Raw genomic sequence first — 25,167 nt, forward strand, 5'->3', positions numbered from 1 at the left:
TACTCATTCGTTTCTTTTACAATAAATTATATTTGCATCAGACACATCTTAAATCAGAGATCAGCTAAAATTTACCATTCTTCATTCAAGATATACACACTGTGGCACATAAATTTTACTATCTGCTTCGTATTCAGTTTAGTGTCTGTCATTTTTCAATACATATAATAAGTACATGTTGACTTTTGCAATTAATATCTTCCTGTTTATTTGTGATAACATATATATGTGATATATTTGTCCTAGAGATGATAAATGTAAATCTGAGCATATACTTTGAGTATTCTTCAAAATATTTCACATTTTTGCAAAACTTTAATATATGTACCAAAGATAGTTTAAACTTACAATACACTATAGTATACTTTTATACACATACCAGTGTTTACCAAATATATGCAGTACATAATATGTAAAAATGTAATTCAATCTTAGGAACAGAAAGAATTTTTTGTAAATAAAATACAATATGTCTTCCTAAAATTGATAAATAGGTGTATGTTTGAGACAGTAACTAATTTTAACATAAAATCTTCTCTTATTGAAACAATAAATAAGTAATAAAATTTTTAGTTATGATAATAACTTTGTCTTGTTCTGAACTCCATAAGAGTACTTTAGAAATGATATATCCTAATATTTTTTAGTTGAAAATAGAGTATATATATTTATATATATGTATATCAAATTTATGTCAGCTTCTGTACTTCAACATTTTACTTTTAACTTTTCTCATTCAGTAGCAGAATATTTTTGCATTCCTCATTTATTACATAATTAACTTATTGAAACATATTTGTTATAGTTTTGTGGGAAGCTCTTGCCTTCATGTATCTTAAATGTATTAAACAGATATCACATCTCTCAGCATTTTAATTTCACATATAATGAGATCTAATAAAAGAACAAACACTCTGTACGTTTAAATAACTAAGAAAAGTAAGCATTGATACTACTCTGTAAAAAATTATCATTGGAAAAGATATTCAATATTCATCTGTATTAATTAGGAGAACATACTATTACTCCAAATTACATTTTAAAATTAAATAAAATTCGCGGAAAATGTACTTCTTTAAAATCTATGTAAATCATATTTAAATGTTCAGCATAGAAAATATCCTTTATCGATCACAATAAGAAAAATAGTATTTGAGATTCATTCCTTTAAATCCAGCTACCTTTCTAACTCTCCATTATAATTCACAAAATTACAATGAAGAAAATTCAACTAACATTTGTTGGAACGTTGTTGTTCCAACAGTAGTAGACATTTGACTAATACTGTTGAATAAAGCTTCTGCTTGCAAATTTTCTGGCAACCTAGTAAGAAATTGTGCTCCATGTACAAAATCCATTTTCAATAATTCTTCCTGATATAAATGTAATACGCCAAGTGCTGTTCTAAAAAGGAACTCATCTCCATCTCTGAGGAACACATCCCAGATTCTACATACAACATCCAGAGGCATTGCTTTGGCATATATAGTGTACAACCAATCTAACAAATATAAGTCTGGACTAAGACCGGCTTCTGTGAAATGAGAAAAAACTTTTGGCAGCTTGTGTGCAAGTGCACTAGAATATACTTTGTAGTAAATGTCCATTTGTTTTTGGTCTAATGTAAAAGCAGCCCTGTGACAAGGATGATTCAATAAATTAGTAAAGCAAATAAAGGCATCTGGAGGTTCCATGTTTAATGATAATATAGCACCCACAAAACTCATACCTTGTACGTAACCTACGTCAGGCCTATAAACAGCATAAGCTGCCAAAATACCTTGAAGACTATCAGATAGTGGTCCACCTTCTTGAAAGACACATAAGGTAGGAAAGGTACGAGATACATCTAATTTGATTGCAGCTAGTGTGTCACTCAGAGGACTTGTCATTGCTCTGTCCAAACATATATTGTAAAGATGGGCTGTTATATTTAAATCATTTGGAATTGCTAACTTCCACACTTTACCACGAACACTAGGTGGAAGACCACGCCACCATAATTCACGTACTTTTTTTGTATTCTTAATACTCTCAAACTTAGTAAGAATTTGTACATTCCAAATTTGAGAATCTTCTGCTAGTCTTGCTTCTTCTTTCAGTTGCAGCTCCCTTTGCTGTTTGCGTTCCTTTTCTTCTCTTAACTCCCTCTTCCTTGCTGCTTCTAGAATAGCGTTATATTGCTTACGATGACGTTCTTCCTCGACTGCATTTTTTGCTGGTAAATTTGCTGGTCTTGGCTGCTGAATTAGAGCTAAACTTCCTCCTACCTTGTCTACATTCCTTGACGGACTACTGGTAGGTGTAGATTGTTGGGAATCTTTGTTCTTCCATGAAAAAACATTCTTAGAAAAAATTGTATTTAATCCCCAACGCTTGGACTTCTCAACTTTCTCTGGAACTTGTTCATCAGAACTCAAGAAACTACCAGTGGGGGAAACTTCACTAAGGGAAGACACAGTACTACTACAAGACCGTGGTAAACTGTTTCTAGGACTACTGTTTGCACTACCACTCTCCAATCTGATATATTTATCCTCATCGATTTTGGAAATCCCATTTGTAGACTCTTCTTTTTGGTTGCAAGATGAATTTAAATATTGAGATTTACAATCCAGTTGCGTATCATTAGATCCATTCACTTCTTCTAAAGAATATAATTGTTTTGTAGTGGGATTATAAGCTAAGGACATACTCTCCAATGCATGATTTAAGCTAGTTCCCGCGACTCCTACAGAAACGACATTACCAGCATCATACCATTTGTTTTCTCTGATATGAACACAAAGTGCCTTGGTTTTTACTGCAGGTGCCGAAGCCACATCACATGCCAAAGCTTCGTTAATGTTGACACTATTGCAGGATATAGAATCTCCATTCAATGACACTAGCTGCTGTTTCCCAATCTTTGGGACAATATTATTAGCTATATAACAATTGGAATCTCTTCCAGATACTTTCAGTACCTGATAGTTATTAGATGTGTTCCCATAACGGGACACAATACATGGAGAAACATTCTGTGACGAGACAGAATGACTATTTCCATTTAAGTGTTGAGACACAGGACTCTTCATGACTGGTGCTCCTTCTCTAACCTTATTAACACACTAAATATTTGTTCAGTAAGGACACACCAATCGAGGGTCGCTTGTTCGTGTATAACAATCGCGGAGTTGTATATGAGCATATTTCTTCATCGCTTTCCGATAACGCTATAAATGCGTATCGTCGATCGTTTTAATTGTATCTACGACACGCTGAGACAACACCCACATAGGAAATTTTCGAAGTTTTAGCATATTCGTCATATCATGGGTATTATTCGATTCAAAAGTGTTCCGAATGACAATTGTCTCCAAGTTTCTGCTCTGACACGAGCGATAAACAGAAGCAAATTCACCAATCGCGTTTTTTTCCCCAATCGAACTGTCTTCTGTGGGAAGAGTCGTTTTCAGTGTTTGTATTCGTGAACCATTTCCGTTGAATGCATTACGTTAAAAAGCATCGAAGAATAAAGTTTTTGTTCCTCGTGAACAAACAGTGGCAAACACTGACATGAAGCAATACAGTTCCATTGATAAATATTTAACATACTGATACTGTACGATTGTGTACGATGCTCTGATACAGACTTGACACTGAATCGAAACTGACAGATGCGTATGTACAGTAACACATCGACGAAAGTTTTGTATTTATTTTTCTATTCACAAGTGTAGTAAAAATATCCAATGATCTTTCAGTTAATATTCTATTAGATTAAAAATATTCTATTCAATGATGTCGCAATGAACAGCGAATAGTAGAAAACTTGTCTTATATGTGGTGGCTATGATCTTTGCCACTGCGACAGTAACGAAATCACGTGACCACTTAACTATTTCTTGTTAAATTGATAACATTAATTTTGTCATATTTATAAATAAATTAATTAAATATTCATCTATGTATAGTTCTATTGTTATAAATACAATAGATCTAAAACTGATGCATATAGAAAATTAGTATAAAGATCCAACAGCATCAGCAATTGCGTATCTTTAAAATTAGTATTTTTACGCTCAATAGAAATAACAGTTTGTCTTGCAGTAGTGGCATATAAATATTAGAAAAGAATAACAATATTAACTTTAAACATCGATGATGAAAATAATTATTTATGACAAATCGTAAGTCACCAGTCGAAATAAGAAATCTTTCTAACGCCGCGAGAATCAATGGCATGTGTATAATAAAAGATACAAAAAAAATTGTGTAAATTATGATTGTATACGCTTACCAATAGTTGTAGACTGTTTCTTGTATACGCCTAATTGATGTTATGCCTAATCCAGGTGTCGATTGTCACGTATTTAATTACTATTTCATGTCTTATAAGGAATGATAAATGCAGTTCAAACTGTTCGAGCTACTAGCAGCTACTAGCCAACTAGTACCACATTCTACTGGAAAGATAGCGCCACTCTATCATTTTCTCGTTGCCGTTGTAAATTTAATGTTTCTCATTTCACTGCACTTTACCTTGATTGGATATTCGTTACCTTTACACAACTGAATATTCTTCAGACTTAAATACAGAAAATATGATAATTTTTCCCTAATTATACAATTCCGATTCTGCTTGTAAGGAATCAAACCTGATGGCTTTAGATGAAATGTGATAAGCACTGGAAAAATATAGAATGCCTAAAATTTTCTAATTGAGAACGGTACTTTAACTTAGAGTAAAAATCCCTAGGTTGTCTCTGTCAAAACAGCTGATTGCGGAAATTGATGAAAACGAAAATTCGTATTAATTGAAAGCTACTGAAAAGTAGGTTAAAAAAGGTCAAATATCAGTCGTGTCATTGTCGAAACTCAACAAACAGTTGTGATTATTTCATTGAAATATAATCGTTAAGTGTAAATTCTTCAACATAACAGATGTTCGTTGTAAGAAATGTCACAAATTGATATTCAGGATTTATTTGATAAAAGCAGGTAAAGAAACCACCTATAAACAATGAATTTGGATAACGTCTCATGAATAATATTATTAAACCGTTATTTTTTTTAATAATACGTACTACCATCAAATTATATGACTTGAGTATAATCAATTGTATGCAATAATAGATTTTATATTATTAGCATATGGATACTACACAAAACATATAAAATATTTTTTTCAATATTAAAACTTGTAACGTAAGAACTGTGTAGTAGAGTCTTGCAAGAACAGTTTATATTAATAAGTTAAGTTTCATGAAGTATGTATCAGATTTATTACCTATAATAACCTACATTCTACAAGTCGAGTTAAGAATAAATTTTTACTATATATGTTATCGGTTTCACAATAGTACAAATATGAAAACAATATTTAACACTTATAAGCAATAGTTTCATAAGTATTAGTTGAAATCTCTTTTTCATATATGCAATATATTTATATGTTGTTATTCAAATGAATATAACATAGTTTTCAACCAGTACTTAAATGAACATTACATTTAAATTAAATATGTTGTTTAGGTTTCCTAGTGGTTGGCGGCTTCTGTCAATATTGTTATATACTCCAGTGGGCATTATATTTGTATTACTACGATTATTAACTGCATTGCAACTTTGGCTTCTTGCATCACTATTATCCGATTGTAATGCTCTTAGAGTATTCTTAAATCATGGGTTCAGTTTTGCCTTTGGCATTGTGGTAAAAATTCCTGAAGGAGAAGTTCAAAATCATCAATCAAGAATCATAATTGCCAATAATGTCTCAGTTTTGGATCACTTTGCATTATACAAAATTACACAAGCATTAACTCCCAGTGTGTGGGAATTATCCACTACTCTTAGCAATGCGCTAGGTTTACAAATGATGGATATGAGTAGTAAAGAAGCTCTAATTACCAACATAAAACAGTTTCTTTCAACTTCAAAGAGCAACATTGTACTGCAACCTGAGTTCAGTACAACTAATAGTCGTGTAGCTTTATTGAAGTTTAATTCATGGCCATTCACTATAGAACCATCTGTTCAGCCAATTGCAATCAAAGCATGGAGACCAGAATTCATACCTATTCGTGTTACTTCATTGGCATCTACATGGTGGACTGATGTCTTTTGGTTTATGTTTGTTCCTTACACAGTCTTCACATTTAAGTACCTGAAAGTCAAGCAAAATACAAACAGTGAAGTACTGGCACGGGAAGTAGAAAAAGATATAACAAGTGTTCTTGGACTTAAGACGAGTTCTCATACTGTATCAGATAAAGCAGAATTTGAAAAGCGTTGTATTATGGAGAAAACACAAAGCAGAAGGCTCAGTAGAAGAAGTTCACCTAACTCACAAATTGTACACAGCATTGAGGTACAAAGAATGGTACAGCAAGTTAGCGAAGTGCTTCCATTAGTCCCTCATAATGTGATTCTCAGAGATCTATGTATGTAAATAAACAGTTATTACTAGTTTACAGATGATAGAATTTATATTATAATAATTTAAATGGAAATGATTATTTTAGTGAAAACACGTAATGTTGACATTACCATTGCCAATATTCTGGATGGCATAGTTACTTATACCCCAGGATCAAGTCAGACAAGTGTTGCACCTTCAGCACCATTTAATCAAGTGCAAACAAGCACGGTAAAGGATAACAGTAGCTCAGGAACTTCTTTCCAGGAAAGAAAAGCTAAAATGATAAGGGAAGCCAGGGAAAGGTATATTCAAAAACATGGACTTAAAAATTGCTGACACTCTTACTGCAGTTTTATTGTGATTATTGTATCTTCATTGAACACAAGTATGTAATGTTTTGCTGTATGTATATTTACTATTACATAATATGAATATAATTTTATTTCTAAAATACAACTGTATATTTTTACAAATTACCTAACCTTTTTATGCATGTATTGTGTAGTATTATTATAAACAACAAACTTTGGAAGACTGTACTTTAGATATTCAATACTCTTCACATATTTCTTATTACTATTGTTTACTGTTATACAAATAAAGTAAACTTTAGTTATATGTCATTCATGTATAAAAATAAATGTATTTAACTACATTAGCTTAAGAACTTTTTTTTCTACTTTTGTTAATTTTATTGTAATACTTGAAAGTATAACAGACTACATGATATAAATAACTAATAATAATCCATTTATATTAATTTATATAAACTACACTTTATTATTTATAGCATTCTTATCATTTCTATTACTGTATCATTGAAAAAATTGGAAGACATTTAGTTTCATAAATAGTGTACCATTTTTGTTGAATACAAAAAATTCTAAAATATACTTGGCAATAAAATTTTACAAAAAATATTTGAGATATTTCTTCTTTTTCTATTATTTTACTACAAAAATATATTACTCTTATTTCAACAAAAATTGATTGTTAAAAAAAATAGAATAAACTAAAAGAAGAATATCTTAAACAATGTTATTAAAATCTTCAAGATTTTTAATATTATAGTATACGCTAATTTGAGTATTTTTTCGAAGGAATCATTACTGCTTAATATTTCCAATGCATACATATTTAATATCAACATACTCATCAACACCATGTTTAGATCCTTCTCTACCTATGCCTGATTCTTTCACCCCTCCAAAAGCAGCCTCTGCACATGAAATCAATCCCTCATTCACACCAACCATCCCAACTTCTAATGCTTTGGCTACTCTAAATATCTGTGATACATCAAGAGAATAAAAGTATCCAGCTAAACCAACTGGTGTATCATTAGCTTTCTGTATAACTTCAGCTTCAGTATCAAATTTATTAATAACTGCTACTGGACCAAAAATCTCTTTATTGTATATTACCATATCTTCAGTCACATTTGTTATAAGAGTGGGAGCATAAAACAGTGGTCCTAACTCGGGTAATGGTTTACCACCACAATGTACTTTTGCTCCTTTTTTCACTGCATCAGTAACAAGTCCATGCACACTATGTAACTGACTTTCCTTGGTAAGAGGTCCATGTGTAATGTCCTTCTTACTACCATCGCCCATTTTAATTTCAGTGTTAATCTTTGCCAAAAAATTTTCAACAAATCGATCGAATATACCAGCTTGTACAAAAAATCTATTTGCAGAAACACATGTCTGGCCAGTATTACGAAATTTACTTGCCATAGCACCTTTTATAACTATATCCAACTGTGCTGAATCAAAAACAATAAATGGTGCATTACCTCCTAATTCAAGACTAAGTCGTTTCATGGTTGAAGCACATTGTCTGTACAAAATTTTTCCTACAGCTGTGGAACCAGTAAACGATAAAACTCTTACTTTAGGATGTTCACATAATTCTTTACCCACAGAAGGAGAATTTTTCTGACTCGTTGTAACCACATTAAAGATCCCATTTGGGAATCCTGCTTTTTCTGCAAGTTCAGCCATTGCTAAAGCAGTTAAAGGTGTATCTTCAGATGGCTTTACTACACATGTGCACCCAACAGATAGAGCTGCTCCTGCTTTACGAGTAATCATAGCATGAGGAAAATTCCATGGTGTAATCAAAGCAGCTACTCCGACTGGTTGTCTCAGTAAAAATAAGTGTCTGCTAGGATCACCACCTTGTAACACTTCTCCATCAACTTTTTTAGCTTCTTCTGAAAACCACTCAATAAAGGAATTTCCATAGTTAATTTCTGCTCTAGACTCAGCGAGAGACTTTCCATTTTCTTTAGTCAAAATTTGTGCCAAATCTTCTGAATGCTTCACCATCAGATTGTACCAATTTCTGAGCAAATTACTTCGATCTCTTGCACTTGTTGCACGATATGATTCAAAAGCTTTAGATGCTGCATCAATTGCTGCTCTTGTGTCCACAACATCCATATCAGGCACATTGTTAATAATGGATTTATCAACTGGATTATGAACAGGAAACATTTGTTTACTGCTTGCTCCTACCCATTTTCCATTTATATATGCCAGATCTTTTAGAAGATGCATTGATCGAGTTAATGTCAAGGCATGGTATGAAGCGCACTTTTGTAGTGTACACATATTGTGGAACATTGTGTCACTAGACAAGTAATAATCTGTAACATAAAATACCACCACAAATCTTAAAAATATATAAAAAATTGAAATTCGTATATGTATTTATAAAAACTTCGATAACAATATAACAACATTGAATAAAAATAGAAAAACTAGATGCAAAGTTCTTACATGTCTGTTTTAATTTACTTTACGTTAAAAACAAAACTATTAAACGAAAGATTTCTGCAATTGAAACTTATATAGGAGAATATCAATTACACATTGTGGAGTTATACTTACCTCAGGAGTAGAAAATACTGAGGAGGTAACACTTGTACTTTCAATTGAATACTACGTTCGTTTATAAACGGTTATTTCAATCACATTGACGTTATCAATTCATGTTATCAATTTCATCGACAAATTGACCTTATGTAACTTATTCCCGCTTTACTCCGATTAAAGGGACTTATACGTGTTCTGTAGTGTATTCTTTGTGTGACAGTAGTGTGCGTTACCGGCGCGCCGGCGACTTTCAGTCAATAAAACTGTTATCGGACTTATTTGTGTATTACAATATTATTATCATAGAAGGAAGAAGTGTAAAGAGATTTTTCTCGCGAACATGAGTACGAATACAAAAAGAACTATTTATGTGGGTAAGTCATAACTTGTAAATATTTATTTATTTTACTATAACCTACGCTTAACTTACGCAATGTTTATTTCGGTACATTTAATACACCAACATTTATTGTTAATGTTTAGGAGGCCTAGCCGAAGAAGTCGATGAGAAAATATTACATGCAGCATTTATACCTTTCGGTGAAGTCGTTGATGTACAGATACCACTGGATTATGAATCAGAGAAACACAGAGGATTTGCTTTCATTGAATTTGAAAGTGCTGAGGATGCAGCAGCTGCAATTGATAATATGGTACATATATAAAACAACATACATGCTCTAAGTTATTTAAAAATGTAGTTTCATAACAAAAAATTATTCAACCAGTTCCTTAATTGAAATGGTTTAATCTCATTTTAAAATATAGCGTTGTCATTAGACTATGTATTTTGTTCACTGAAATTTACATTTAATTCTAGTTTGTATAAAATAGTTTATAAAAATCTATAATTCCATGTACTCCTATAGTATAATTATCATAAAAACCATTAAAAATGAATTTTTATTATTAACACATACTTGATTCAATAAAAAAAAACATTAACATTCATTTGTTGCTGTGAGATATATGTGAAAATGGATCGAGAAATAATACCACTTATCTGATCATCATAATATTGATCATTTTTATCTTTAAATTTGTCAAACCTTATCTTTAATAAACAGAATGATTCTGAGCTGTTTGGGAGAACAATAAGAGTAAACATTGCAAAACCGCAAAAGATAAAAGAAGGTTCCTCAAAACCTGTTTGGGCTGATGACACCTGGTTGCAAGAACATGCAGGTGAAACTCTCAAAAGCGATGACAATGCTAAGTCAGGTGAAGTGGTACAGTCTAAAAAGGGAAAGCAAAATCCTCAAGTCTATTTCGATATCAGTATTGGAAAACAAGAACTAGGCAGGGTTATTATGATGCTACGGGCTGATGTGGTGCCGAAGACTGCTGAAAATTTTCGTGCTCTATGCACTCATGAAAAGGGATATGGCTATCAAGGAAGCACTTTACACAGAATTATTCCAGATTTTGTATGCTTTATTTATCTCTTACATGTAACCAAGAATCTTTGTATATTTTTTCATTAAAAAAATAAGTTTATATAAATATTCCTTACATTAACATAGATGTGTCAAGGAGGAGACTTCACAAACCACAATGGAACAGGGGGCAAGTCAATCTATGGAAATAAATTTGATGATGAGAATTTTGAATTAAAACACACAGGGCCTGGTACTTTGTCGATGGCAAACTCTGGTCCAAACACAAATGGATCCCAATTCTTTATGTGTACAGCTCGCACAGATTGGTTAGATGGAAAGCATGTTGTATTTGGACATGTACTTAGTGGTTTAGATGTTTTGAAAAAAATCGAAAAATGTGGAACAAAATCGGGCACCCCTACACAAAAAGTAGTTATAACAGCTTGTGGAGAATTAACTTAAATGATAAGCAACTGGAAACTTTACTAATTTATTCGGGTAATGTTGTAAATTTTGCATTAAAAATACAAAATTGTTAATAAATATTAACTTTTCAAGAAAGTGCAGTGTGAAATAATGTGACCTAAAGACAAAGTTAATAATAGATTGTACTATTTTTCGTATATATTTAACATATTTGTTAATGTAATTATAAATCAATAACTGAAGTATTATGACTATGTAAATATGTAGAAAATTTACAATCCACTTAGCAACCATAACAGAATAATTATACAAACTACTGATAATGTTCAAATATTTTATAGCCTTCAACAATGAATTTCAAAGTATAATGCTGACTTGATTTCAGATATACAAACTTGATGACTATATTATTGCACACATTTTCTTGAATTACCGTATTTTTGAACTTTTAAAAGTACTTGAAACTTTTACAATGATATTTAATTTAATCTAATAATTTCTAGGTAACTATCAAAATAATTTTTTGTTTGAAATTTGTTTTGTAATCAATAGCAATAGATATTACTATATAAGAGATGTAAAACAAATTATAATAAAAAATAATTATGTTAATTTTATCTTCCACTTTGTAGAAATATAATTGATGTGAAAGTGATAAAAATGTGTAATGTCATGATTACAATCATGTTTTCAAAAGTATTTAAACAGTAATCACGTGATTATATACTCACATTTCTTCGAGGGTAGGAGGAAACAAGAACTACTTATTAAATAATTCGATTATATTAACGTTTTTATTATAATTCGTCATAATGTTGCGTGCTCCAATAAATCAAACCGTACGAAAGCTTAGCGTTAATTCGATCCCGTTAAAATGCAACCGATTACAAGGAAAAACGGCGCTTGTGACAGCTTCAACAGATGGGTGAGATAAAACATCGATTATAATTTATTATTAATATTTCTTTATGTAAAACTTAACCTCTTCGATACAAATAAATAGTATTTGTAATTAATAAAGAAAATACATTTTTATTACAGAATTGGTTTTGCAATTGCAAAACGTTTGGCCCAGGAAGGTGCCAAGGTCATGATCAGCAGTCGTAAAGAGACAAACGTAAAGAAAGCTGTGGAACAGCTTAAATCTGAGGGGCTAGAAGTATCTGGTGTTGTATGTCATGTCGCTAAAAAGGAACAGAGATATAACCTTTTTGAAAAAGTAAACATGAATTTTAAACAATTATATCTTATAGTATAATATTGATTTCTTTTAAAACTTATGTACAATACATGTTTTGCTAACACTATCACTAATAAGTATATTGTAGACAAAACAAGAATTTGGTGGTTTAGACATTCTTGTATCAAATGCAGCTGTAAATCCAACATTTGGTACACTTTTCGACACTCCTGAAGAAGCATGGGACAAAATTTTTGATGTCAATGTGAAAAGTACCTTTCTTCTAATGCAAGAGTCTTTACCATTATTGAAAAAAAGTAAATTCCCATCAATGATTATTATATCTTCAATAGCAGCATATGATCAAATTACAGTAAGTAATTAAATTTTGTTCACCTTTATGGTTTATAGACAAATGATGTTTACATTAAGGTCTATATGAATCTTTTTATTTTGAGACATTAGGTGCTTATGCTGTGAGTAAAACAGCATTGTTAGGTTTGAACAACATTGCTGCTGCAACTCTTGCATCAGAAGGAATTCGAGTGAATTGCATAGCACCTGGTATTATAAGAACTAAATTTTCTGAAATAGTATGCACTTACATATACTTTTATATATCTTTATGTAATAAAAAGTGCACATGTAAAATATATGTGTATTCCATAGCTTGTTGAAGGTGCAACAGGAGAAGCAGTAAAGTCAACAATACCAATGCAGAGATTTGGTGAACCTGATGACATAGCAGGGGTAGCAGCATTTTTAGCAAGCAATGATGCTGCTTATATTACTGGTGAAACTATTGTTGCTACAGGTGGAATAAGATCCAGACTTTAAAGACGTTTACAGATACTACATTGTTACATATTCCATTTAATTTGTACTAAAAGTACTCTGTCTTTTTCTACATTTGTAATTTTAAATAAAACATATTTCCTATATTTCTTGTCCTTGAAAGAAGTATTTGAACTTTCCTTGGTGTTTGAATCAATTGATTATTCGACTGCAATTATTTATGTATAATCATTAATGTAATATTTACATTTTAAACAATACGCAACACCAAAATTTATATTGTATTTAACCATCAGACATACAAATTTGCACTGTATAAATGTTCATACAACAATTTGACAGCAAAACGTGTTCTTTAATTTTAAATTAAATACTACGTATATATTTAGTTACTATATAAATACACACACATGTTCATTATTACTTGAGTACCTAAAAAAGACACACCTTTATTCTTAATAAATATACTGATTCACAATGTTCACATACGATACCAACGATACCAATGCTATGTAGTTAATGCAAATGGCAGATGAAAATATGGTCCAACACGCAGTGCAACCAGAAAAAAGTCATCAAAACGATGATGAGAATGAGTGGGGAAACGAAATTGTGGAGGAAAATTATAACGATACCGGTAAATATGTTTTCTTAGAAAAGAACTACGTGACAACGTAAATATTTTCCATTTTATTCGGTATTTCGAATAACCTGCATACATATATTTGTAATCCGCTTTCTTTCGAATGAACTATTTAAATGTTTTTACTTATCACACAAGATATTTGCATATATGATAATTTATATACTTTTAGAATTTGAGGCGTTAAACGCTCAATTGGATCAGCTGAATTCTGTTTTGGATAACCTTGAACAAAAAAATGACGTTATACATGCAGAATTAATCGAGTTACTGCAATCAAATAAGGAAGCAAGAAGACAATTTCAGGAATGTCAGGATGCAATGAAGCCAAATATGTAATGTTTTATTTTAAAGGTACATAACCTACTATTATTAATTGGTTGTTATTTACAAACAGTATAAATTTTGTAACCAACTGTTATTTGCGTTGTTTTAGATCATATAATATATATAAATATATTTCATAATGGAGTAGTAGTGTGTCCTACATTTGTGCTACTTCATAGTACAATGTAAATAGTACAGTATTTTAATGTTTAAACGTTAAACATTCCTATGAAGGTAATTCAATGGTATATAAAATTAATCTTATTATCACATAGCATTACAGGGCAAATATAAATAAAAATATGTAAATGTTTATGTTAGTTGTGTACATATGTATGTATGTAAAATTGTCTACATTATTGATTTTATCATTTTTTCTAATAATCATACACAAACAGAATGTATTAACAGATCTTTAAATATTTCTGAATCAAACTGTTTAATTAAAAACACATTAGGTGCATTTGACAATAAATGATCAAGCACTACTTGACCTCTTGTTCTATTGCCATATAATTCAATATCAACATGATATTGAGCTATGTCTTGAGCAATTTCTGGTTTCAATAAAATTGCAGCTAAAACTGCATCACACATAATGTATGTAGGAAAATGTTTCTTCCTGATTCTCCTGCATCCATCTTCAATATCATTCATGAGTCGCATACAAGCTGTATCAATTTGACCTAGTACATCTCTTCTCCAGTCCTGAAATGAATTGAATTTATTTTATAAATATGTATGGTACTTTAAAAGAATTCCTTATTGTTATACATACATGTGTAATGTGAGAGTTTAAACATGTTTCCCATGGTAACAACCACAAAGGTTTTTTGTTATTATTGAAAACTATGTGAACACTTTCTGGGTCCATGTAAAAATTGAATTCTGCTTGAGGTGTTATATTACCCTGTGCTAATAATAAAAAATTTCTAATAATTACGTTTTAACTAATCTATGTAAATCGAAAGATGTACCTGTTACATTTCCTCCCATAATGTAAAAGTCTTTTACATTATTAACAAATTGAGGATACATTTTTATAGCTAATGCTACATTTGTTAGAGGACCCAAACATACAATACTAATGTTATTTGCATTCTCTGTTACAATTCTATTCATAGCATATGCTGCATGTTCTGCCTGTAATTTACTTGTATCTACACTGGTAATATATACATCTCCAAAACCATCACTGCCATGGTATTTGTCTTCAGTAGCTTTCTCAGTATGCTGTGTATAAAGTATAGGTTCATATGCCCCTTGAAACACTGGTATCTATAAATTGATATACAAAGAAAATGTAGTAGATTTTTAATCAAATTAGACATTTTATTTATAGAAATTACACTTACATCTGTTGTCTCACAAACATGCAATGTCCTGAACACATTTTTAACTACATTGTCCACTGTAGTATTTCCATGAACACAAGTGATTGCTTTGATTTGAATTTGTTTTTGCTTGTGAGCAGCAATCAATATTATCAATGCTAATGCATCATCTACACCAGCATCACAATCAATAATAAAGTTTTTTTCTGTCATTTTATTTAACTAGAGAACTTCACATTAAGTAATTCAGAAATTAGTAGTTGTTAATTGATTTTCAAGGCAGAAAAATCTCAACTGAATAACCATGAAAGATTCACAGAGCATTTATCCACCTACTTTGAGATAAGTTGTTTAGGAAGATAAGTGATATCTTTATTACTCTATCAAGATAAAAATACTTATATAAGTAGTGAGTATTATTATTATTATCGTTCATGTGTTTAATAGCATAGTAAGGGAAATATCTTCAATGCACTATTGCTCATTTTTTCGAAGATAATAAAGATTAATTACATTGAGTGTGTTTATTGTATAAAGATGTCTAGTAACTACTAATACAATAGGAATGGTAGTGACTCTAATTGAAACAAATGAGTAAAAAATAACATTTTCTTGTAACTGGCCATTAAATTTTAAGAAAATTGAGTCCGAATTTCGGTCAGTATGTGCATGGTATTTATGCACCGGGGCCTCCGTGCAGGGTCTATGGCGCCTCCACCGGGGGCTCCGTGACCCCACGCTCTCACCCCACGTGATCAATGGCGCCTCCACCGGGGCCGCCGTGCAGGGTCTATAGCGCCACCACCGGGGGCTCCGTGACCCCACGCTCTCACCCCACGTGATCAATGGCGTCTCCACCGGGGTCTCCGTGACCCCACGCTCTCACCGTGCAGGGTCTATGGCGCCTTCAGCGGGGGCTCCGTGACCTCACGTTCTCAGTCACGTTGTCATTGACAACTGACAATAATAGCACGGGAATCTTGCACGAATTGTAGTCGGTGGTTCTACTCTCAGTTTGTTCTCCATGGAGATGAATTAATTACTAAAAAATTGACGAGACAAGTGTATTTTCATCTTTTAAATTGCAGATAAAGTATCAAAATGGATGAAGCGAAATTTTTGAAACGGTAGGCGTTTTATCACTTAATTATGATAATAATTGTTATACGATTGTCATATCTATTTGACACAAATGTGGAACGATCTCGTATATATTTGTTACATAGTATGTATTGTTAAACTATAACAAGTGTGTTTTTATTACTTAGAAAGGTGAGATCTGGTACTTTGGATGTGCATCCAACAGAAAAAGCTTTGGTAGTTAATTATGATGTGGAGGCATTAATTTTGGGTGAATTGGGAGATCCTATGTTGGGTGATCGTAAAGTAAGATTATCAAACAGTTTACCATTGTGTAACAGATTTGTTGATTATATCAGTATGTTATCCGTAAAAAGCTTTCATAATTATTATAAGCCAATTTCACTTACAGGAATGTCAAAAGATAATTCGGTTGAAGAGTTTGAATGCAAATACCAATGTATCACTTCTAGCCAAAGAAGTGATAGAAAAATGTTCTCTAATTCATGAATCAAAGCAAAGAGAAGTTGAACAGTTGATTTATTATCTTCAGAATCGAAAAACAAATGATACTTCTACAAGTAAGTGTACTTGTACATCTAAAACAGCTCTTATTGTTTCAGTTTTATTTATCTTATACTTATCTTATATTCTTTAATACAGGTGTTGATAACAATTCTCAACCCTCAAGACCAGCATCTTCAAATTCAGTATCTACAGATAACGGGGAAATAGAACGTGCTATCATCAGTAATGTTGATAGTTACATTGAATTATTATACGAAGAGATACCAGGAAAAATCAAAGGGTCGTCATTGATTTTACAATTGGCAAGAATACCTGATAATCTCCATGAATTAACCAAAAATGGTATTAGACATTTTCTATCGATCAATTATAGTGATTGAGTATAGGATATGTAATTGATGCTTATTTTCTTAGAATCTCTCTTAAGTGCTTTAGCCAGAGTTCTGAGGGAGGATTGGAGGCGTAGTATAGAACTATCTACAAATATTGTCTATATTTTCTTCTGTTTTTCAACATACAGTCAGTTTCATAATATTGTCCTTGAATACAGAGTAAGTAGGTAAAGAATACTTTTAAATTATTATCATGCTTAATGATTGATTTCTATATCTAGATTGGATCATTGTGTATGGATATAATAGATTTTGAATTACATCGATATGATCAATGGAAAGAAGATATGGAGAAACGTAGACGCCACTTTGAAAATACCACTGGTTTGACATTTTTTTCTAGTACGAACGATAATTGCGACAAGAAGACTAAAATTATTGATGATATCTGGAATACTGATGGTCCACTAGATTACGAAATTAAAAAACGATCTAATGAAATTTCTGTAACTGAGAGTGATATCAAGAAATTAAAAGAAGAGCTCGAAAAGAGTCGTAAAAAATTCAAAAGTTTAATAAAGAAACAAGAGCAATTATTGCGAGGTTGGTAATTTTACATGTTTATATTATCAATATTGTAAAAATATTATAATATAATTTGTGTTACAGTGGCATTTTATTTATTATTAAATATTGCCGAAAATATGGAAGTTGAAAGAAAAATGCGCAAGAAGAATGTAATAGGTATGCTGATCAAGACATTGGATAGGACAAACATTGACTTACTAATACTAGTAATTGCATTTTTGAAAAAGTTATCTATATTTCGAGAGAATAAAGATCTTATGGTAAAATTCTGCAATAAATGTTTTAAATACTATTTAATAACAATAAATGCATAGTGTATTATTGTTTCAGGCTGAGGGGAATATTATTGAAAAAGTACCAAGACTTCTACAGCACAACAATACAGATTTGGTACAGAGTACTCTAAAATTATTGTTTAATCTCTCATTTGATGCAAAACTTAAGGCAAGAATGATAAGGGTTGGCTTATTGCCAAAGTTAATTAAACTACTTGGTCAAAGTGATATTAAAAATAAAACAATAATTTTGGGATTATTATATCATGCCAGTATGGATGATAAAGTGAAAGCTATGTTCACAAATACAGAATGCATTCAAATGGTGAGCATTATAAAGAGCTCATATATATATATATAGTTATTTAAAAATAATTTCACATGTTGTAAACATAAATTTTTTTAAGGTAACAAATATGATTTTAAATTCTGAAGATGAACAACCAAAATTAGAATTAGTAGCTCTTGGTATAAATTTAGCTATTAACAGCAAAAATGCCCAACTTATGGTAGAAAATAATCGTCTGCAAGGTCTCATAAAAAAAGCATTCAGAAATCAAGATCCTCTTATAATGAAAATGATACGAAATATTTCTCAGCATGATTCCACTAAGGAAAGCTTTGTTGTAAGTTATTTTACATTATAAGGTATATTATTTTTTTAATACGAGTATTCATAAATAATTTTTAGTAATTAATAATAACTATTAGGAATTTGTGGGTGATTTTGCCATTGCCTTGACACAATCAGATTCACAAGACTTTGTCCTGGAAGTTATAGGTGTATTAGGCAATTTAGAGTTACCTGACTTGGATTACTCACAAATACTTCATAGATGTGATTTGATACCATGGATTCGCAATAATCTTGTTCCAGGTACAATATCTACCCAAATAAAAATCTTGTCTTCAGAGTTTATTTCTTTTTTAATGTGATTACTGTTTTTCTTAAATAGGAAAAGCGCCGGACGATTTAGTCCTAGAGATTGTTATATTTTTGGGTACAGCAGCGTATGATGAAGATTGTGCGCGTTTATTATGTAAAGCTGACATATTGCTTTCTCTCATTGAACTTCTTAAAGGTTTGTATAACATTAAGAACACGAAGTAGTCATTAATTATTAACAAGAATTATTTTCACAGCTAAACAAGAAGACGATGAAATGGTTTTACAAATAATATATGTATTTTATCAAATATCCAAACATGATTCGACAAGGGACTATTTAATACGCGAGACTGGTAACGGTAATTATCACATTTTTTGGATTATATTTCTAGAATGCTGAAGCGTAAAATCGGTAATGCACTTTAAAGATAAGAAACATTTTAGTATTTTGTATACTGAAGCATTAATATTTTTTATAGAAGCACCTGGGTATTTAATAGATCTGATGCACGATAAAAATCCAGCAATTAGGAAAGTATGTGATGCGTGTTTGGATGTTATTGCTGTAAGTATATCGTATAAATAATTTTTCTTCTATAATTATCTTTCAATATAATAAATCAATTTTAACGTAATTGCGAAATTTTAGATGTGTGATAAAAATTGGGCAGCTCGTATAAAAGTGGAAAAGTTCAGGTCACACAATCAGCAATGGTTAGAAATGGTCGAATCTATAACAAATGATACTGCTAATCATTTGTTACCCGAAGAAGATGAGAGCCTGTCACCATTTATGAATGGCGATCTTTTAAAACATACAATGTTATTTCCTTCTGGTAAGTACTCTGCATACCTGACGAGAAGTCCCGCGGAAGGAACCCGGGTCTGATTGGTCAGAGTATAAGGAGCACACCTCGTTTCACACGCCCTTTCGGCTCTATTGCAAACTATTGCCAGAAACAGTACACACATCAGTCAATCAGTTCATTCAGTATTCGCGTATCAGTGAACAAGGGAAGTAAGTACTCACTTTGCCCCTGTGCCGTCCCGCAAGACTTCTCGTGAGGCACGAATAATTTGTAATTTACATATATTTATTAGTTATTTCATTTTATTGAATTATCACAATGATAAATTTGTAATAGGTAATGTAGCATCGTTTAATGCAGATGACAGATTTTCAATTATGAAAAATTCGTCAGAATCATCTGAAAATCAAAGTCGTCCAGTTAGCAGGTAAGTGTTTTTTTTATATTTTTTTTACAATTTATATGTTTATTATAATTTACTACTGTGTGTTACGATAAAAATTGACACTTTTATATTCATATATTAGGTACAAAGATTTTGATGAATTAGGTGAACTTATGGCGCGTTCTAAATCTCGTATGTCTGTTGGTTCCGGGATCGAAGATCTTTATTATAATTCTAAAGTTAAATTTACCGAATCAGACAGTTCGCATGTGTTGATATGAAAAGTAAATCACATTATAGTGGATTGAAGACTAATGATAATAAGAACTTCAATTCGTATTTAAATCATACGATCCTTCTATATAAACGTGCATAATGGTACATGTAATCGTTGCTTCATTTGTCTGATTTTTAAATGCAATTCTAAAAATTGATCGAAATATGTTAAACCTTTTTGTAGTTTAAACACGAATATACATAGTAACAACATTTATAAGAATCCATTTGTATTTAGTTATTTGTCAAGAAATCTCGAACAACATTGATCTCATAGCAGTGATATCAAACGGACAAACGGTAGTAACCTTTATATGAATCACTTCGTATTTATTTATTTATTTGCAAAGGGACTTTTGAAAGCTTTAGAACTGTATACATGATAAGTTACTTTGATCTCATAATGCAGTATATAATATTTTGTATGTTAATTTAATTTATGTACGAACGCTCAACTTAGTTTGATTTCTAGTCTTGTAATTTTACAAAGTAATTGATGCTATTAATAATGTGATGATTTTGACCACTTTGTAAGTTTAATACGTGCAATATTGTAACACCGTGTATAATTACTTTTAACATAATTTCAGTACAGCACGATAAAATGCTTTTGCCGCATAGCATTTAATAAGCATTTATAGTCAGAGAAAAATACTTTAAAAACCCCATAGTCAAACTTAGCTCATAAAATCTGTTTTATACTAAAATACTTTATAGAATCTTAAGAAGTGCTTTCCTTTAGTTTAATTATTGAATTACACATTCCGACAGTTGTCTTTTATTTATTTAATTGCAGATCTTAATGTAAAATAATGTTATATTAAAAAATACATATATGTTATTCACGAACGTTTATTATCTTCTATATCATAATAAACGATGTATAAATTGCAAAATGTATGTCAGTTTTTCTCGTACAAAATTTTTATTTACACTGTTGAACAATCTTCAACAAAATCTGTCGTTACTGAAAATTTCTTGGCTTATTGTTTGAACTTAAACTTTTTCGTATAATAGAATTAGCATTTGGTCTAAATACAATGGTGTAACTGTTGTCACCATCTGTATAAAATGTATGTTCTTTTAAATCCCAGCTAAGAGGACTGTCCAAGAATCCTTGTACATGTAAAGCACCCCACGGTAAAGTGTTTTGCGTTGATACATATTTTTTCATGGCATTATACAAATGTATCATTTGTTGCCTTGTAAAGAAACCAGTCCATTGTAAATATTGTACTTGGCCAACGTCAATGGATGGTAACGGACATGTGTATGTATTTATATAGTCATCCGTTTTCGTGTTTTTTCTGAAAAAATTAATTTATCGTAAATTTTTTATTTCTTTTAAATATTTTTCTAAAAAAATGTATACGTACAATTCACCAGAGATACTGAGAACTCCCAGCCACTCAAAAAATTTGTTATTGTCAGTTTCTTCTGAGAGTACTGGTATCCTTAGAGAATACTCTGTTCTTTGTATAAAACTTTGGTGACAAAGAGAAACATTGTAACCATGCTTATGAAACCATTCTGCTACTGATGAAGGACATAGCTTTTCATCTTAAAAAATTAAATAAATCCTTAAAAGAACATAAATTAAAGGTGAATCTATATTGATTAAAAAATATTTTACCTGGGGGATTCCAAGAAACTATCACGTCAAATTTCTGCTTAAAATGCTTCTTCAACGACGTTCGGGTGTGCTCGTAATTCTTCTTGCCAGGTGTAAAGCTTTCAGATTTTAAATCAACAGTCACAACTTTTGATTTGCATTACCGGTAAAAAAAAAATAAACGAAAAGTAAAAATAATAAAATATACATTTTATTTATGAATATGCAGTAATATCTATATTAATAAATAGTACTGTTAAACATCATTTTTGTAAAACGTCAAAACTTTCTAATATGAACTATAGAAGAAACATACAAATATTACATTAATTGCGCCATTAATATGCATAGAGGTTTGAATAGAAGTATTATATTTCAATTTTTTTATATAATTTTATTGTATTGAATGATATAAAAATATATCTCCTTAATTTGTTCACAAGTTTAATCACCTTCAAAATTTCAATTATGCAAAAGACAGACTTGGACTTGTGTCCAAATTTGTATTAGTACTTTTTAACTCTTCTCTGAAAATATTTAATTCTGCAAGTGATATTCCTTGCCAATTTTCTAATTCAGACAGGCGTCGTAAATTATCGCAATTTTCCATCAATAGCTGTACAGTTTTCATTGATAAATCATGACTGTACAGAATTTTAAGCTCTTCCAACTTCCTCATTTGATTTCGCAAAAGTATTCTTCTCATTGTTTCATCTCCAATACCAGTCGACGAGCCTAATTGTATAAATTTAATATTCTCACAATGAGAAAGCAAGAATTCCAGATGCATATTTGCAGGTTCTGATACACACTTAATTCTTTCTAAAAACTGAAATGGTGAAACTGCAAGCTTTCTGGGATAAGTTGGTGCACGTTCTAAGAATTCACAATTGTAGAACATTAGGCTTTTTATATTTGGACAGTATTGACTTATCGATATAAGTGCATTCAAATCAATTTCTTCGACATGCTCCAAGTGTAGACTTATAATCGTACTGCCTTTTATTTCCAGCAATGTCTTTATTCCATGAGCATAAAAATCACAAGATAAGAGCTTCAATTCTTTTAAATAATCAAGACTGGCCAGAATTGTTAAATCGACAATTCTTTCATTACGTAATATACAGAGGCTTGTAATATATGGACACATACCGACTAAAAGATATAAATGTTCCATAGTAAAATTTCGACTTTCAAATATTTTTATGTGAAAAGTACTTTTAACATCAGTTTGTTTTTGATTAATAAGCTCTAAGACAAATCCAAATTCATCGCATCTGCCAATATCTTCTATATTCGAATGTTCTAAAAAGAGATTTGCGTAACCGGGTATACTCATAGAAGTTCTACATAACTTAACTTGTGTTAAATATTTACATGTAAGCAAAGGAGCAACACTACGCTCTGTCACAGACCTAGATGCAGTTACGTCTAGCTTTTGCAGCTTTTTACAATGCTGAGATAGAGCCACTATAACATTATCTGTACAGTCAAAACACAAAATGAAACATACTAAGTTCGGCATAACAGAAACTCCATTGATAATCATTTTTTCAATGTCTGATGTTCTCCAGCCAGCTGAACCTGAGCCTAAGTCTAAAACTTCGAGGCCAATCATATCGTGCAGTTTATTGTAAAGCACATGTCTCATAATTTTAGGCCAAGCAGAGAATTCAATTACCTTTAAATGTGCACCTACAGCTACTTCTGTTAAATGAAGAGCAACTGTCATTTCTGACAGAAAGGCTGTAGTCAAAACAAAGTCATTGTATGTACCTCTAGTCTCTTTCACTAAATTGACAACTGCAGTTAATACTGCCACAGACATTCTATTGTACAAGTGTCTAGGAACACTAGAACTCAGTAAATTTTTCATATATTCTAACATTGAACACAACGTAGCATTCCCATGTTCTGGATTCGTTTTGGAAATTGTGCTAACAAGCTTTGTCATGTATCTACCAAAAGTAATTACAAATTCTCCAATGGAATACAATGCTAGATCCACTAGCATAGGTACTTGATGCTTTTTTGGCATTTTGTTTTCTTTTATTTATCTCCTTGGAACTTACCATAACGTGTATGCACTTTACGGTCAAAAAAGGAAGCTTTTCCTTCTAAACCAAGAGTTTGAAAATCTTCTGTCAATAGTGACAATATTAAGTGACCAGTTGGTGTAATGGCAATTGAGTTATCCACATCTATTTTATTTCCAATTGTCAGGAGGCTCAGTTCTCCTGAAAAATTTATGAAAATACAAATAATATAAATAAATACTCTGTCTCCTAAATGTTTATTGTATAATAGAAAACTATTAAGCTACTATTTCTTAATTTCAAATATTGGCACTAATCCATAATCACTTCCATTTATAGTGTAAAGATAAAAATGATCGTTTGCAATGTAATTTAACGTTTTCATTATAATTTATCATATAAACAATACAGAGCAATTGTTCGTCATATTTAAATGATATTTAATTTTCTTTAAGAAATAAATCATTGACAACATATTATTGTCAATTAACTATTTGTGTTATAACATGCATTTACCTTTTTTAACAAAAGCCTCGATAAATTCTTTGTTTACTAAATCGTGTACATTCACTTCGTTAATTCGATAATAGTCGCTGTCTTCTGAAACGCAAGTCTGCAATTTATCCGGATTTCTGACGGTGTCAGGAAGCACCAAAGACACCTGGCGCAGGGCCAAAAGTAATTGCGAATTATGTAAAGATTTCTCAAATCATAACCTTCGTGAAACCACAGAATTAATTACAACTAATTCCTTACGTACAGAATGGTTAAAATAATGTGAGTCGACTATGTCTGGTACTTTAATGATATTATGATTCCTTTTTTCTACCGAAAAATAATGTTGAGGTGGCTTGAAATTCCACACTTCTGGACTTAGCATTTTGAAAACAAAAGAGCAATCTCCACTACTAAAAGGCTCTTATTCTCACAAAAAATACTCACGCGCACCATGTATTGCTAGCTATCAAAGTTTATTTGAGAGAAGTTT

General features: G+C 31.2%; 8 protein-coding genes across 9 annotated transcripts; 4 read left to right on the forward strand and 4 right to left on the reverse strand.

The window, feature by feature from the left end:
- Positions 1–1,211: 1,211 nt before the first annotated feature.
- LOC107193584 (TBC1 domain family member 14-like) lies at positions 1,212–3,077 on the reverse strand. The gene has a single exon (XM_015583058.1). The coding sequence runs from the start codon at positions 3,075–3,077 to the stop codon at positions 1,212–1,214; it is 1,866 nt and encodes a 621-aa protein (XP_015438544.1).
- Positions 3,078–4,845: 1,768 nt separating this feature from the next.
- Positions 4,846–6,847, forward strand: LOC107193575 (ancient ubiquitous protein 1-like). Its single transcript, XM_015583049.1, has 3 exons — positions 4,846–4,983; positions 5,518–6,425; positions 6,507–6,847. Exons 1-3 carry the CDS (start codon positions 4,943–4,945, stop codon positions 6,737–6,739), a joined length of 1,182 nt encoding a protein of 393 aa, XP_015438535.1. The 5' UTR covers positions 4,846–4,942; the 3' UTR covers positions 6,740–6,847.
- Positions 6,848–7,509: 662 nt separating this feature from the next.
- Positions 7,510–9,321, reverse strand: LOC107193419 (succinate-semialdehyde dehydrogenase [NADP(+)] GabD). The gene is made up of 2 exons (XM_015582859.1): positions 9,301–9,321; positions 7,510–9,056 (listed from the first exon to the last, which is right to left on the reverse strand). The coding sequence occupies exon 2, from the start codon at positions 9,031–9,033 to the stop codon at positions 7,510–7,512; it is 1,524 nt and encodes a 507-aa protein (XP_015438345.1). The 5' UTR covers positions 9,034–9,056; positions 9,301–9,321.
- A 207-nt stretch (positions 9,322–9,528) lies between these two features.
- LOC107193482 (peptidyl-prolyl cis-trans isomerase E) lies at positions 9,529–11,126 on the forward strand. The gene is made up of 4 exons (XM_015582933.1): positions 9,529–9,659; positions 9,769–9,938; positions 10,353–10,712; positions 10,809–11,126. The coding sequence occupies exons 1-4, from the start codon at positions 9,626–9,628 to the stop codon at positions 11,124–11,126; spliced, it is 882 nt and encodes a 293-aa protein (XP_015438419.1). The 5' UTR covers positions 9,529–9,625.
- A 685-nt stretch (positions 11,127–11,811) lies between these two features.
- LOC107193564 (dehydrogenase/reductase SDR family member 4) lies at positions 11,812–13,107 on the forward strand. Its single transcript, XM_015583036.1, has 5 exons — positions 11,812–12,015; positions 12,132–12,309; positions 12,419–12,643; positions 12,729–12,863; positions 12,940–13,107. Exons 1-5 carry the CDS (start codon positions 11,903–11,905, stop codon positions 13,105–13,107), a joined length of 819 nt encoding a protein of 272 aa, XP_015438522.1. The 5' UTR covers positions 11,812–11,902.
- A 1,312-nt stretch (positions 13,108–14,419) lies between these two features.
- Positions 14,420–15,582, reverse strand: LOC107193420 (pyrimidine-specific ribonucleoside hydrolase RihA-like). The gene is made up of 4 exons (XM_015582861.1): positions 15,391–15,582; positions 15,013–15,313; positions 14,814–14,950; positions 14,420–14,743 (listed from the first exon to the last, which is right to left on the reverse strand). The coding sequence occupies exons 1-4, from the start codon at positions 15,580–15,582 to the stop codon at positions 14,420–14,422; spliced, it is 954 nt and encodes a 317-aa protein (XP_015438347.1).
- Positions 15,583–16,384: 802 nt separating this feature from the next.
- LOC107193527 (kinesin-associated protein 3) lies at positions 16,385–20,546 on the forward strand. The gene is made up of 16 exons (XM_015582993.1): positions 16,385–16,496; positions 16,638–16,755; positions 16,862–17,030; positions 17,113–17,319; positions 17,392–17,528; positions 17,591–17,912; positions 17,979–18,157; positions 18,228–18,497; positions 18,580–18,798; positions 18,884–19,049; positions 19,129–19,254; positions 19,316–19,420; positions 19,541–19,626; positions 19,711–19,897; positions 20,207–20,297; positions 20,398–20,546. The coding sequence occupies exons 1-16, from the start codon at positions 16,471–16,473 to the stop codon at positions 20,534–20,536; spliced, it is 2,547 nt and encodes an 848-aa protein (XP_015438479.1). The 5' UTR covers positions 16,385–16,470; the 3' UTR covers positions 20,537–20,546.
- Positions 20,547–21,484: 938 nt separating this feature from the next.
- On the reverse strand, positions 21,485–25,059 carry LOC107193567 (ribonuclease P protein subunit p40-like). Of its 2 annotated transcripts, XM_015583040.1 has the most exons (6): positions 24,940–25,059; positions 24,696–24,840; positions 24,216–24,380; positions 22,165–22,290; positions 21,908–22,091; positions 21,485–21,838 (listed from the first exon to the last, which is right to left on the reverse strand). In XM_015583040.1, exons 1-6 carry the CDS (start codon positions 25,057–25,059, stop codon positions 21,496–21,498), a joined length of 1,083 nt encoding a protein of 360 aa, XP_015438526.1. In that variant the 3' UTR covers positions 21,485–21,495. The 2 variants fall into 2 exon arrangements, with proteins under 2 accessions (XP_015438526.1, XP_015438525.1); XM_015583039.1 differs by lacking the exons at positions 21,485–21,838; positions 21,908–22,091; positions 24,216–24,380; positions 24,696–24,840; positions 24,940–25,059 and adding an exon at positions 22,596–24,181 and having other exon boundaries at positions 22,227–22,290.
- Between the last annotated feature and the right edge of the window lie 108 nt (positions 25,060–25,167).

Source organism: Dufourea novaeangliae, unplaced genomic scaffold (genome assembly GCF_001272555.1).
Source record: "Dufourea novaeangliae isolate 0120121106 unplaced genomic scaffold, ASM127255v1 scaffold6, whole genome shotgun sequence".
In the NCBI taxonomy this organism is placed as follows: domain Eukaryota; kingdom Metazoa; phylum Arthropoda; class Insecta; order Hymenoptera; family Halictidae; genus Dufourea; species Dufourea novaeangliae.